General features: G+C 34.5%; 1 protein-coding gene across 2 annotated transcripts; it reads right to left on the reverse strand.

The window, feature by feature from the left end:
- Positions 1–11,539: 11,539 nt before the first annotated feature.
- On the reverse strand, positions 11,540–14,278 carry LOC103930641 (elongation factor 1-alpha). Of its 2 annotated transcripts, XM_048569179.1 has the most exons (4): positions 14,125–14,206; positions 13,522–13,660; positions 12,925–13,407; positions 11,540–12,730 (listed from the first exon to the last, which is right to left on the reverse strand). In XM_048569179.1, the coding sequence occupies exons 3-4, from the start codon at positions 13,384–13,386 to the stop codon at positions 11,849–11,851; spliced, it is 1,344 nt and encodes a 447-aa protein (XP_048425136.1). In that variant the 5' UTR covers positions 13,387–13,407; positions 13,522–13,660; positions 14,125–14,206; the 3' UTR covers positions 11,540–11,848. The 2 variants fall into 2 exon arrangements, with proteins under 2 accessions (XP_048425136.1, XP_048425135.1); XM_048569178.1 differs by lacking the exon at positions 13,522–13,660 and having other exon boundaries at positions 14,125–14,278.

Here is a 14,278-nt window from a genome sequence, read left to right on the forward strand (position 1 = left end):
TATTATTGTGACTCTAAACCTTTGATCGGGTTTGTTCTTGTCCGAATGCGTGGTCCAAATTCCCCGAGAAAATATGTAAATACATGCGTAAAAAATGTGGAGATGAGTAAATAGTGCTTCCAAATGTTGTCAGAATTCATAGGATTTCACCACCAGAGTTAATTGTTGCAATGAATTTACAAAACAGATAGTAAAATTTTGCTTCCAAATCATGTGGGAAACATAGGTGACATATGGTAAGCAAAAAATAAAAATCAACCATCAATATTACCAACTAGAGACCCCGAAGGGGGAGTGTTCAAAATTGTAGACACCCGACTCCGAAAGGGCAGCTCTCATGGCGTTTAGTGGAGTTTGATTGGTAAGACGATTGTGGGATGGATTGTAAACAAGACATAAGTTGGCCGACTCCCGTGTAACTTTGGAGTCTTTCAAGAATGCATATCTAAAGGGGAGAATTTAACCTCAATTACCGACTAGTTTTTAGCCTAGTATTACTTCTCTGTCCGCCGTTGGAAGATGTTGCAAATCAAAATCACCTCACAAAAAAAGGAAAATAGAAAAATTAATTCCATTTAAAACACATAATTTACATGTAATGTCTTCAATAACTTGGACTAAGTTATCCGACCGTGATGAAAGTATATTTCTCTCTTACTTGTAGAAGAAGGAAAATCTCAACTTTTCGCTTGTTGGATTCAGTTATTCACCCTTTTTTTTCTTCTTCTAAGTTTCCTCTCCTAAATCGTTCCTCTTTTCTTTCATCACCGATTGCCAGTCTTCTAAATTTTGAAGAATGTCATATATTGATCTGCTATTCCTGTTCATTTGCACCCGAGTTCGAACTCTCCTGTAAATGAAAGTAATTTAGGGGATCGTGTTGTTAAGAAATGTTTTGATATTAGAATATGATGTGTTTTAGTTTCCCTGTACCTTGATTTTTGCCTCTGCTGCGATATGGGTTGAGCAGGTTCAAGTTTTGGAGAGATTTTTCTAAACACCGGGTTTTAAAGCGGTACTCCACATGCCTGTATATATATGGAGGAAATAATATATCTATTCATATCCCTCCACTTATATTATAACACGTAGAGCACTCACTTGAATATCGGACATTTTGAATAAAGTGGGAGCAGCCCTTCCAGAATACAAAAAATAAACTAGAAAATGTATCGGATCGCAAGCCGTACACATATTCACCATCTCAAGGTTAATTGTGAATTTATTTAAAAACAGTTGGATGACTAACCAATTTTTAATTTGGGTAATAGACAATTTTGATTATCAATTCACATTTTTAAATAAGAACGAAATAAGAAAATGTAGCTAACATTTCTCGAATATTAATGTTTTAACGGTTGCAAATTAAACGTTCTGCTATGGTTCAAAATTATACCAGGGGTGTGTCATTTGATTTATTAATTTTTGCAAATGAAGACAATAAAAGGAATTAAAAATTTATTTGGAAATAAAAATCAAAACCGACTAATCGAAAATTTTGATATATCGAACCAAGTTAAACCGATTTTATTTAGTTGGTTGTTAACAACGTAACCACATACCGACCCAAACCGATTCGTGTTCACCCTTGTACCACACCAGCTTCAAAATGTGCGATTTTTTGTCTTCATAAATATTAAATCTTGTAGTTCACTTGATTAAAAGCGTCTGAAAACAAAGGTCAAGTGTTTGGACCTTATTCCCAACATTTGGACTGCTCTTTATACAAAAATTGAGCTTAGTTTAGGTCCAAATACATCAAAAGCCCAAATAAACAATATTTAACTACTCAAAGATGAGTACGAATTTCCACTCAAAATTCTTAATGTTTTAATCACAAAGTTTTGTGATTATGATCAGAATCGTTCATATTATAAATTACACTATAAATATCATCTTTGCAAAAAATAAATTAAAACTAAGGTCGTTTAATCAATTTATTGTAGCAAATACATAGACGGTTCGTAATACTTTTACCAATAGCGTTAATTTATTTTTAAACAGTTTAATGACCATACGACCTTAGTTTTAATTATTTTTTGGTGATCTTTATAAGTTGATTTATAATATGAACGGTTTTGATTATAAACACGAAATTCTATAAATTGACAACGAACAATTTTAAAAAAAATTGAGTAGAAATTCATACTCATCTTTGAGCAGCTAAATATTGTTCAGTCCAAACTTGCCTATTAATCAAATGGTAAAGAAATGAGAGCCCATGTCCCTTACCATGTGGCACAATGTACAGTATAATGCCAAAAACCCAAGAATGCATCTTTACTGTGGTCTTCTATATAGAAATGGGCAAAATCCTCAGTAGGTTTGGCTAGTTTGGGTAATTGCTATTACCCATCTATTTAATGTTCACTGTTACAGTTATGGGTAACCGTTTAGACGAACAAATTGTTATGGGTATACCGTTTATCCGTGAAATTTAAATGGACGGTTATGGCTATTACCCGTGGTTATAGCGGGTATCCATCGATTATGGGTATTACCCGCAATTATAACGAGTATCCATTTAATTTAATATATGTAAAATTAAAAAAAAAAAAAAAAAAAAAAAACCCTCGTGTTGAAGATTCCTCATTCGATGATAATATTGATGTGAATGTGGTAAAAACTAATCTTTATCTTTGTTTTTTACTTTAGAGTTATTAGTGATATACTAATTCAATTTATGCATATAGGTGCGTGAAAATCATGTAATGTAAACCTTCTGATTATGCATATTGATGAATGGTCATATTGATGAATGGTGATACTAACTCAATTGATTTGGCACTCCGCTTTTGTTTGCCATTTTTAATTTTTCCTGATAATTGAGTGTACAATGTAAATCTTCTGTGATCACTTACTTCTGTTTGATTCATGCTAATTGGTGTCGGTGTCCCTAAATTGGATACTAATTCTATTTATTTCATTTGTAGGCCTCTTTTGGTGACAACAAGTCGATGAGACTTTGTCATTGAACATGCTAAAGCATTAGTTTTCGAAAGTATTTAGTTTCGGAATATTTTGGAGTTTTGAATCATCTAGTATTCAAGATAATAACTACTTTTTGTTTTTAGAAGCTTTACTTTGTAATCATATGGATTATAATTAAAGACTTGCTTAGGTGTAGCAAAAAAATACTGTTCGCAAACTATTATTTCAATTATTAGAATTGTATGAGGACTTAAATGATTAAGATGGGGAAATGCATGCTAAAATGTATATGTAACTGTGTTTAATTGTAATTTTCAAGTTGTTAAAAAGAGCATGTAGACTGGTGAAAAAATAGATAAATGGGTAAAAAAAAGAAAAACGGGTAAACAGATAAATGATTATGGTTAAATGGGTAAACGGTTATGATTAAATGGATACGCGGTTATAGATATGGTTAACCGTTTATAAATAATTATTGGTATAGGTATAACCGTTTATACAATTATTCAACGGGTAACGGTTATATAGGTATGAACATAAACGGTTATAGATAAATAATTAAGCTTACCCCGCACATCATAAATGTTGCCCATCCCTTCTACACTGTCAGATTCTTGTCTGCATCTAGATAGTTCATCAACCCCCCTTTTGCATTTATATTTGCCCAAAATTACTACAAGAATTTCTCAAAAGTTCTCCTTTTATTTTCTCCTCCAGAAAAAACCCAAAAAAATAGAAAGAGAGAGAAAAATGCAGTCCATGTTAACCCTCCATGGAAGCTTTGGCCTTCCTCTCTGTGTTTCAGGGATGTCCCATCACCATCTCACCTTTTCTAAAGAGTATGTATACTTCCTTCCTCTTCCTCTCTCTCTCTCTCTCTCTCTAAAGCTCTCTTTCTGTTTTTTCTTAAGAATATGTTTTTTGGGTTTTTGATTTTTTTTCTTCTTTTTTATGGGGGTGTTTTTGTTTTAGGATGGCAGATCATGATCGCAGAAGGGAAGCCGTGAAAAGGAAGAGATCACAAGCTAGGGCAGCTCTGCATGCAAATCAAGAAGTGGGTTTTGAAGGAACAAGTGAAAGAGTTGCAGCAGAAGAGATCAAGGAAGATGATGGAGATCTAGCAACTACACTACATGATCTGTGTTGCAGATATTTGGCTTGCACCGCAAAAGCTGCATAAACTCAATTACCTTTAGCTTAAATTAGCTAATTGAATCTAATCTTAATTAATCTATGTGTTTATGGACCTACTTTGGATTAATGTATGTGGGGTTTGATGAATTTTTATAACATATATTTGGAGTTTATGTTTGATCTGGGTTTTTTTTGTACTTTTTGCTTTATAGGGTTTTGGGATCTTTGCCTTTTTTTGTATTTTTGTTTGGGAAACTGATTATCTTTGCCTTTGATATGTCAACTCTTCTTGTTTGCTGGCTTGGCTATGGACTGTTTCTCTGCACACCTTGTTGTACCATTGTGCAGTCAAAGAACGAAGACTTATCACATGAGCATGAGCATCCATCCATCCAAGTTCAAATTACTGTTTTGACCAGAAAAAAGAAAAGTTCACAACGAGGTGATTTTCACCCATTTCTTTTACGGAATTTATCATTTCAAAAAATATTTGTTAAAACTATTTTTTAGAACACTTTTTTATAAGACTTAAAAAAAAATTCGGTATAAAATTCATAATTATTTTCAATTAACAATTAAATAAATAAGAAAGGGAGAGAGAAAGAAGAAAGAAGATCAAAAGAAGGGGACATCGATAGAGGAGAGAGAACGGAGAGAGAGAATCTAGAGTGAGAGAGGCAGACTAGACAATTTCTTAAATGATTTGTTAACATGTATGTAACTATACGAAAATAACGGATAATGGATCAACAAGATAATTAATTGGATCGTTATTATTAGTTCACACGATAAAAACTTATTGACAATAGGTCTTTTAACAGATTTATACGATTGTAATGAGTAATCGTTTTGACACGTTAGGAAAAAAAATTATTTCGATGATTCTAAATTCTTAAACTAAACAAATTTATTATAAAATATAATAATCATAGTGTATATTGTATATTAAATATGTATTATTGTATAATTATTTTATATAAATTAAAAAAATAAGTTTTATTTATTTTTATAGTATACTATAGGTAAAGAGTGATTAAAAAATTATAATACACATCAAAATAAAAATATCAAGTAATTTAAAAATGAACCGGATCCCCTTTGGACCTAAAGAAACTGAGCCCAATGATCAAATAATCCGGGTCATTGAAATTTGATCAAATGACTACAATTATTATAACTTTTAGAGGGACTCCCTGTTTGTAGTCGTTGGATCAAATTTCAATGATTCAGATCATTTGATCCATGGGCTCAGTTCTTTTAGATCCGGAGGGGATCCAGTTTCATTTAAAAATACCAAACACATTAAAAATATAATAATTAATTTACATGTACGAAAAATGTGAAAAAATATGTAAAGGCTCGTGATTGCATCCTCTATGCTTTAATTATGGGTACATCGTTTTAAAACCATACAAATCCTCATGAATAGTATTTTTAAGGGAGTTAAAAAAAAATCATAATTATTAATGTACAAGTTTGAAAAATGTGAAAGCATATATAAACGTGTTAAGTTCCTCTACCTCGAAACGCAACTCCCTTCATTTTGCATATCCTTAAACATTTGGTATTTTATATTTATATACTAATGTTTTCTTTCATTAGGCTCTTATTTTGAATTATGTAATACTTAAAAGACAAATTTTTTTTTTTGATGTTTTAAAGTAATATCTATGTGACAATGTGTTATGAATATACTAATTTAGTATTATATTTTCATTTTCATTATTTATTGAATTAAATATATTTTCTTTAACGGGTAATATATAATCCAATAATATTAACGGATCGATTTTGATTCGGGTTATATTACCATTTACTTGAATTGGTTATCTTCTTCATTTTTTTTTTTCCAATTATTCTCCTGATTCATCATCTCAGCACGTAGCCCCACCTCATAATACCATAAACATAAGTTTTCTTTCTTATAAGCTCTGCTTGATGTTTTCTAATGATTTACCAATCTTAGAATTTCTTTTTCTTTTTTTTTTAAGTGTTGTAGGAAGTAGTATTGTTCGTCATTATTTGAAATAAACCAAAGAAGTAAATGATTCGAAAAAATATATGTAATTTTAGTTAGAACCACGAACTGGTATGAACCGAACTAGAATCGTCGTAAACCGAATCGTACGATTTTAGTAATAAATTTGAGTGAAACCATATCGAACTGAATCGTTAATATTTTTCAGTTCTGGTTCCAGTTTGAAAGTAGAATTGGGCCGAACCGGACTTGCCCACCCCTGGGAGAGAGTAGAGAAAAGTTGGATAGGAAGAAACATGAGAGAGAAAAAAAATGGGAAGAGATGGGATAACAAGAAAAGATGGAGAGAGATGAGTTTAAAAACTGATTTTTTTGTGTTTGTTTTCTTTTGAACAAAAAATATTATCTACACTAAGGGAGTGGACTAAGTCTCATAATGGACTAGCAATACGATAGTTCAAATTTGTCTTTGACAAGAATCGAACATAAAACCTCTCACTTTCAAGTAAAAAAGAATATCACTAGACTGTAGTATTATGTGACGACCTTTTCTTGTTTTTTAAAGTAAGATAATTTTTTAAGTTGTTTTAAGTTTACTTTTTAAAAATAGCCCTGCCAAACAACAATTTTTTATTTGAGACTCAAAAACTGTTTTTGAGTTAAAACTCATTTTTTTGCCGTTAAATTGATTGAATCAAAGGAAAACAAAAGAGCGTTCTCATTTCTCAAGTTTAAGTTCTTGTTGAAACGCAAATAGAAGTTTATTTGGAAATGATTTTCAAGCACTCGTTTTCTTATTTTTCACATTTGTTTTCATATTGTTTTATCACGAAAGCTACCTTCCAACTATCATATTACTACAAGGATCATTTATTCAAATTAGACATAAAACTATTATGCAATTTGAAGCAATTATGATATCTGATTTTATACGCGTACCAGTAACGATTTAGTCTTGCAACGCCCTTTTTTAGTTCATGTGGTCCTTCAAGTAGATCACTTCCCTCCCGTACCAAGCAACTAGACCACTTCCCTCCCTGTACCAGCTAGACCTTTTCCGTCTACTTGAAGATAGTATCGTTCACCTACCACCCTCCCCCCTCTCTCCCCCACCGCCACAACCCATTCTCCCCCTACCTCCCATTTGACATGTTACCGATCGGAGTGATTCCACTTGGAGGTTGTTCGTAAGTCTTTAAAGATGATTGTATCAAAGTTTCAGATTTTTCGACTTAACCGTTTGGTCGTGGCAATGAAATAAAGACCAAGTGCGTAGTTTTTCCAGATTGATGTGTTTGGACATTTTGGGTATTTTGGAGGTTAAGATAGCATATTTTGAGGAACATTCCTTCTGAGGATTTGTAGGGTACGTCTCCATCTTTCAAAAGAGACCTTTTGGGACCAAATCGAGTTGATTTGGTTGGTCAAAAGGCTGATTTTTTGAGAAGTCTGAATTTTAATTTAAATAGAAAACCTTTTATTTTCTGTTTTATTATTTTATTATGTTTCCTAGTTTTATTCTAAGACTTTTAGGGTTTTATTTGGTAGTAGTATAAATAAAGATATTTAGCCATTAGGGTTAGAGAAAAAAGAGAGGAGGAGAACACGCGCAATACTTTAGAGAGCTTTGGAAGTTTATTTTCAAGATGTTTTCCTTCCATGTTCTTAATAATATTTTGTTTTATGATTGTTCGTAACTAAATTCTTTTGCTAGGACGAAGCCACGATCCTTAGCATGAATATGTAATTTTTATTTAATTGCTTATGATTGAATGCATGCACGCTTTGAATTATTAATCACCATTTTAAACTATCTAATTGTCTTAATGCCTTATCACCATTAGGATCTTTAGAAATGTAATTTGATGCAATTTTGGTCGGAAAGTTCCCTGAAATTGACACTGTCTTCTTGTGGTTAATAATTGTAATTTCACTTAAGATGAACATCATGTCTTAAAGGTTGCATGGTTTTTCAAAGGGTTTTCATAAAACATAATGAGTCTCTCATGTTCATATTTGATCTGAACGTCCGGACGAATTGCATATTAGATATACGTTCGATGTTAGAGGTTCCAAGTAGAATATAAATTAGGAAAACCTAACCTTCAAAGTGACATGTGCAGATCATAAGTAATTGGTAGAAATTTAAAGGATTGCTAGGTGATGGTGGAACCCTAATGCTTTTATAAATTGGTATTTAAAACTCTTTTCTTTTATCATATTAGTTTTGGCCAAATTTATTATTTGTGTTTAATTAAAATTCGTTTTTAATATTAACCAAATTCAAAAACTTCTTTCTCAATTTTCAGTTTTAAGTAATTGAATAGGAATTGTTTTTACATAAATTATTAAAATAGTTATTGAGGAGAACAACCTTGCATGAGCATCTATACTACAATATCATTGTACTCTTACTAGTATTTTGTGTGATTTTGACTTACTTTTCGTAGGTGAGAAAAATTCTTTCACCTACTTTCCTCCCCAACTCCGATTTTAGATGAGTTAGTGAACAAAAGCAATGGGAACCTTCTAGTAGCGAATTTGGTCTCATGACCACTTGTTATTCATGCACTTTCCAATTGCTTTGTCGAGAATCAATCGGGGTGTCACATAGATTGATAAGGTGGTGTTACATATACATTTTTTGAATTCCTCAGTAAAATTTTAATGAAGTACTTTCCCTTTAAGTGATACAATATTTTTAGATGGCAGATTCGTGTGTTGAATATCTTACATTGACCAGTGAAAGAAAAAAGTGTTTAAATATCATAATCCTACTTCTACTAATAATGAGTCATTTTGTGATAAAATCATACAATCGTCAAACTGTGTATGTGATAATTACAAGTTAGAGACAATATCAGTGTTGTTGGAAGTGAGTCTTTGGCCCGTCTCTCTGATAATTTGACATCGTAACACATCAAAAACGCATATCAAAGTTTGTATTAAAAAAACATAGGTCAGTTCCTTACTTTTAATTTTATAGATATATAAATTAAATTGCTTTATACTTCTTAAGAAAAGGAGTTCAATTTCTTTTAGGTATGAACGATTCATTTGAGGAACTTGCCTCATGTCTAGATTCTCATGGTCGGCCCTTAGACTCCACTTCCAAACGTTTGCATCTTATCAAATTACAGAGGAAGAAGGAAGTGTCACGAGTCAAGTTTGCCTTCTATAGTGGAGTCTTATCTCTTATTTATTGGTATTATTATGTAAACAAAAAAGTCCATTTAAAAAAAGAAAAAAAAAAAAAAAAAACCCTTCTCTAATCCTACGTACGTTGCAGTGTATGTTTCTCTCCCCTTGTCATGTGATTAAACGTGAAGAGAGACACAGAAGCCATGGAGGACAAGGAAGTATTTTTCGTACTTGAGAGTGTATGTGATGTTTTGTACAACAGACATTCCCATGTGCATGACTAGTGTCTATAGAATAATCGGTCCTATCGAGGATAATGTTGTGGTAGGTGGGGCTATGGCGGCCATTGGCAAGGGTCATCAATAAGGAGATATTTTTTCAGTAGGTTAGAAATACAGCTTAGTATAAATAATATGATTGGTTAGAAACTTGATAAAATAAATTTTAACAAATTAAATTATAACATTTAATGTACCAAATCGTTTACCTGCGTACTGAAAATTTCTTGGTCAACAAGGGTTTGGTAGCGGTGTCAAATGAGTGAGTAAATGGGACATGTGAAAGACGAGTGCTGGCGTGCATGATTGTGGGCCAGAAGTGGTGCCAATTAAGTGTGAGGAGTATGGTTTGGGTAGGCTTTCCTTACCATCGATCCCAGTCATCTGATGGTGACTACTAGTAAAAAAAATAGGTACCTCTATACTTCATTAGATCATTTAAAAACATACGTCTTGTTTGCTGTTTAAGATTGAAAAAAGTACATTAAATGTATAGACGAATGGTTATTCTTTTGAAATTGATTATGAGAAACGAAAAAGTTGTGTCAACTTTGAAGTTAGGAGATGAATTATGCATATGTTTAATATCAACAGAAGGAAAATAAATAAATGTGCTTTTAGTAAAAATAATACTTGAGTACTCATTGGCGAGTACCCAAAGTACTGACTTGTGTGCGTGATGGTTTAAGACGTTTGTCGAATACAACACTTTGCCAGTCTTTGTAACCAAATGCAAACCAACCCTTTAAACCCAGGATCAAACAAAAGTCTTGCAGACTGGTTGGAGGAGGAGGATTCTGTTTGGTAATGAGTTTAATAAGAGAAAGGCTTTTTAGCCAAAATTACCTTTGAGATTTGCATAACTCCTCACTTTGGTTATTGAGATTGTCTACTATTAATCATTTTGGTCATTTCGTGAAAAATCTCCATAAAATAAGCATAAAATGACAAAAATACCCTCAATTTTTGTCAAAACATTTTGGCCTATTGTTTACTAAAATGAGGGTAGTTTTGTCATTTTGATCCTTATTTAACATAATTTTTCATAGAATAACCAAAATGATTGATGGTAGACAATCTCATAAACCACTTTTATTGATTTTAAATCTTAAGGACCAAAGTAATGAGTTATGCAAATTTAGGGATCATTTTGGCTAGAAAACCTAAAAGAAAAGAGTATGGTTACTTGGTTATAAAACTTAAACATCTAACACATGTCGTGTTTTTATTGGACCATATAATATGGTAAGTCTAATAAAAACTAACTATAAAGGAAAGAGATTCTCTTCGGATCTCTTTCACCAAAATCCACCCAATCACCTAATTCGGACATATGAAATTTGATCTAACGGTTAAAATTATTATAACTTTTTAAAATGGTCTCCTGTTTGTAGCCGTTTGATCAAATTTCAAGGGTCCGGATTGATTGATTGGATGGATTTGGTGGAAGAGATCCGGAAATGATCCCTTTCTGAATAACAAGGCAACATTGCCTTGCCTCGAGGGGCTTCACAAGGTAAAATTGCCTTGTCATTAAGCTGAAGGCGTTGTCATTGTAAAAATGTTGAAGCCAAACTGAGTCGCTTATCCCAGCCCAAGGATCGTCCCTTGACACAAATGTTGATGTCAAAGTGCAACGTACACCGTCCAATAACACTCCATCCACTTGTGATCTAATGCAAACCCAAGGTCACACTAAACCCCATACAAGTCTGAGTCTGATTCTCATAGAAGAGAATGAGCTACATGAAACGGGTTAGATCCAATAACATATTGTTGTAAGTTACTTTTGATGCAACAATATATTATTTGACCAAGCCGGCAGCCATGCTAGCGGTAAAACCATTCCATGTAAATTGCTCTCCGTACTGAAACTATCAAGACAAAGAATAGACAACATTCTACAACATATCCCCATACAAGACATCGTTGAAGGACCACATTCACTGCAGTGGGAGCTTGCCGGAGATTAAAGTTTGGTCATCAGAGATAATATAATTATCCCCGACGCATATGCTGCTTCAATACCATATAAAAAGGAGCTGGAAAAATCACATGCTAAGTACGAAATTTGAAATACCACAAGAACATATTTATTAGACGCTAAGTTTTTATACCGAGAGTAGCAAGAACCAGTCACAAAAGCTTTTAGCCGCACCGGGAAAAACCCAGAGCACCTAGACTCTCAACGGAGGAGACAGCACAAAACACACTAGCATCGCCACCGCCGGTCAAGCACCCAATTCTGAGTATGACTGCCCAACGACAACAACGACGACAAATTACGCAACCAGCAATCCATCGAAATACTAGTAGAGAAGTTTTTACGACTATTATTATTAGGATAGGAGATTTCGCCTGCGGAAATCTGATGAACCCGATCGGTTCACTTCTTCTTAGCAGCGGCCTTGGTGATCTTAGCTCCAGTTGGATCCTTCTTCTCAACGCTCTTGATGACACCAACTGCAACAGTCTGGCGCATGTCCCTCACAGCAAAACGTCCGAGCGGTGGGTACTCTGAGAAGGTCTCAACAACCATGGGCTTAGTTGGAATCATCTTCACAAATCCAGCATCACCATTCTTCAAGAACTTAGGCTCCTTCTCAAGCTCCTTGCCAGATCGCCTGTCAATCTTTGTCACAAGCTCAGCAAACTTGACAGCAATGTGGGAGGTATGACAGTCGAGAACTGGTGCATATCCCTGTCCAATCTGCCCGGGGTGGTTCATGATGATGACCTGAGAGGTAAAGTTAGCAGCCTCCTTTGCAGGATCATCCTTGGAGTTGGAAGCAACATAACCACGCTTGAGATCCTTGACAGCAACATTCTTCACGTTGAATCCAACATTATCACCTGGAAGGGCCTCCAGCATAGCTTCGTGGTGCATCTCAACAGACTTGACCTCAGTAGTTAGCCCAGTTGGCCCAAAAGTCACCACCATACCAGGCTTAATGACACCAGTCTCAACACGTCCAACAGGGACGGTACCAATACCACCAATCTTGTACACATCCTGAAGTGGAAGCCGGAGGGGCTTGTCTGAGGGCCTCTTGGGCTCGTTGATCTGGTCGAGAGCCTCAAGAAGGGTGGGACCCTTGTACCAGTCAAGGTTGGTGGACCTCTCAATCATGTTGTCACCCTCAAACCCAGAAATGGGGACAAAGGGAATCTTATCTGGATTGTAGCCAACCTTCTTGAGATAGGACGACACTTCCTTCACAATTTCTTCGTACCTTGCCTTTGAGTACTTGGGAGTGGTGGCATCCATCTGTACACAATAATCGACATTGTGTGACATGAGTTAGAACTGTTTGTGAAATCACAGCAATAATAGCTGACATCCAATACCAATTGAAGTATCATTGTCGTAAAATATTCAATAAACAATGCAATGTAAAAACAATGAAATACCAAACAATATAAAATTTGAAATACATCTGACACAAGATATATAAGGCTCACCTTGTTGCAGCAGCAAATCATTTGCTTGACACCAAGAGTGAAAGCAAGCAAAGCATGCTCACGGGTCTGACCATCCTTGGAAATACCGGCTTCAAAACCTCCAGTGGTGGAGTCAATGATGAGGATGGCACAGTCAGCCTGGGAGGTTCCCGTAATCATGTTCTTGATAAAGTCACGATGTCCAGGAGCATCAATGACAGTGCAGTAGTACTTGGTGGTCTCAAATTTCCACAAGGCAATATCAATGGTAATACCACGCTCACGCTCCGCCTTGAGCTTGTCCAACACCCAGGCATACTTGAATGACCTCTTGTTCATCTCAGCAGCCTCCTTCTCGAACCTCTCAATCACACGCTTGTCAATACCACCAAGCTTGTAGATCAAGTGGCCAGTGGTGGTTGACTTGCCAGAGTCGACATGGCCAATGACCACAATGTTGATATGGAACTTCTCTTTACCCATGACGGATTATCAGCAACAGAACTGAAATATCAAACAGATAAACAAAAATAAATGACTCAGTTAGCCAAACAACAACTTACTGCAGAACATATAAGAACGCAACAACTGAATCGATCTAAAATATTATCCCAATACAGAGTCGTTTAGATGCTCCTAACAAAATAGGAGGGCAAAATATAGTTGCTCCAGAAATTCCACAAAAATATACAACAAATGAGCGTCAGATTTTCAAAACGATTGGTTCAAGGAAGCAGTTTCACGGAACTGATCAAATCTACACACCAGAACAAAAACAATAATAAACAATTAAAGAATATTAAAACAAAAACCAAGATTATTAAAATATTAATGTAACACATGCGTGATTGTATCCGATCAGCAAATAAACAAACATCAAAACCGATATCTGAACAAATTAAAAAGACCCAGAATCAAAACTCTAAATCAAATAAATAAATTCTCTAACAGTGTTGCATTAGATATACGAAAACCCTAAACCCCACATGCAATTCACACAGAAATCTAGATCTAATCACAAATCTCAAACAAAAACCGGAACCCAATTCACCAATTCATCAGCAAACGCACAAAAAACCCCTAAAATTTTCATAAAAAAAAAAAAAATCAGGAAATTAACATCTAAAAGGAACCAGAATTAAATCGAACAAATAGAATCGCAAGGGATTTAATTAAATAAATAACAAAATCTGCAACAAAGAGACAGAGATCTGAGCGAACCTGGAAGAAGCAGACTGGAAGCTTCAGGGGATTGTTTATCTCGCCGACTTCAGAGTGGGAAGAGCAAGAAATGGCAGAGGATGTCGAAAGTGAGAGCCTCGTGAATTTTAAATAGGCGGAAAGGGGGATACTGTTGGGTTTAGGGTTTTACTCA

The sequence above is a fragment of a genome, unplaced genomic scaffold (assembly GCF_019419815.1).
Source record: "Pyrus x bretschneideri cultivar Hongxiangsu unplaced genomic scaffold, Pyrus_bretschneideri_v1 Contig5, whole genome shotgun sequence".
NCBI classification, from domain to species: domain Eukaryota; kingdom Viridiplantae; phylum Streptophyta; class Magnoliopsida; order Rosales; family Rosaceae; genus Pyrus; species Pyrus x bretschneideri.

Coding starts and splice junctions, on each gene's coding strand:
- LOC103930641 (XM_048569178.1), bottom strand. CDS start 13,386: ATGGGTAAAGAGAAGTTCCATATCAACATTGTGGTCATTGGCCATGTC. Junction 12,731..12,924: donor TGATTTGCTGCTGCAACAAG/GTGAGCCTTATA, acceptor TATTGTGTACAG/ATGGATGCCACCACTCCCAA.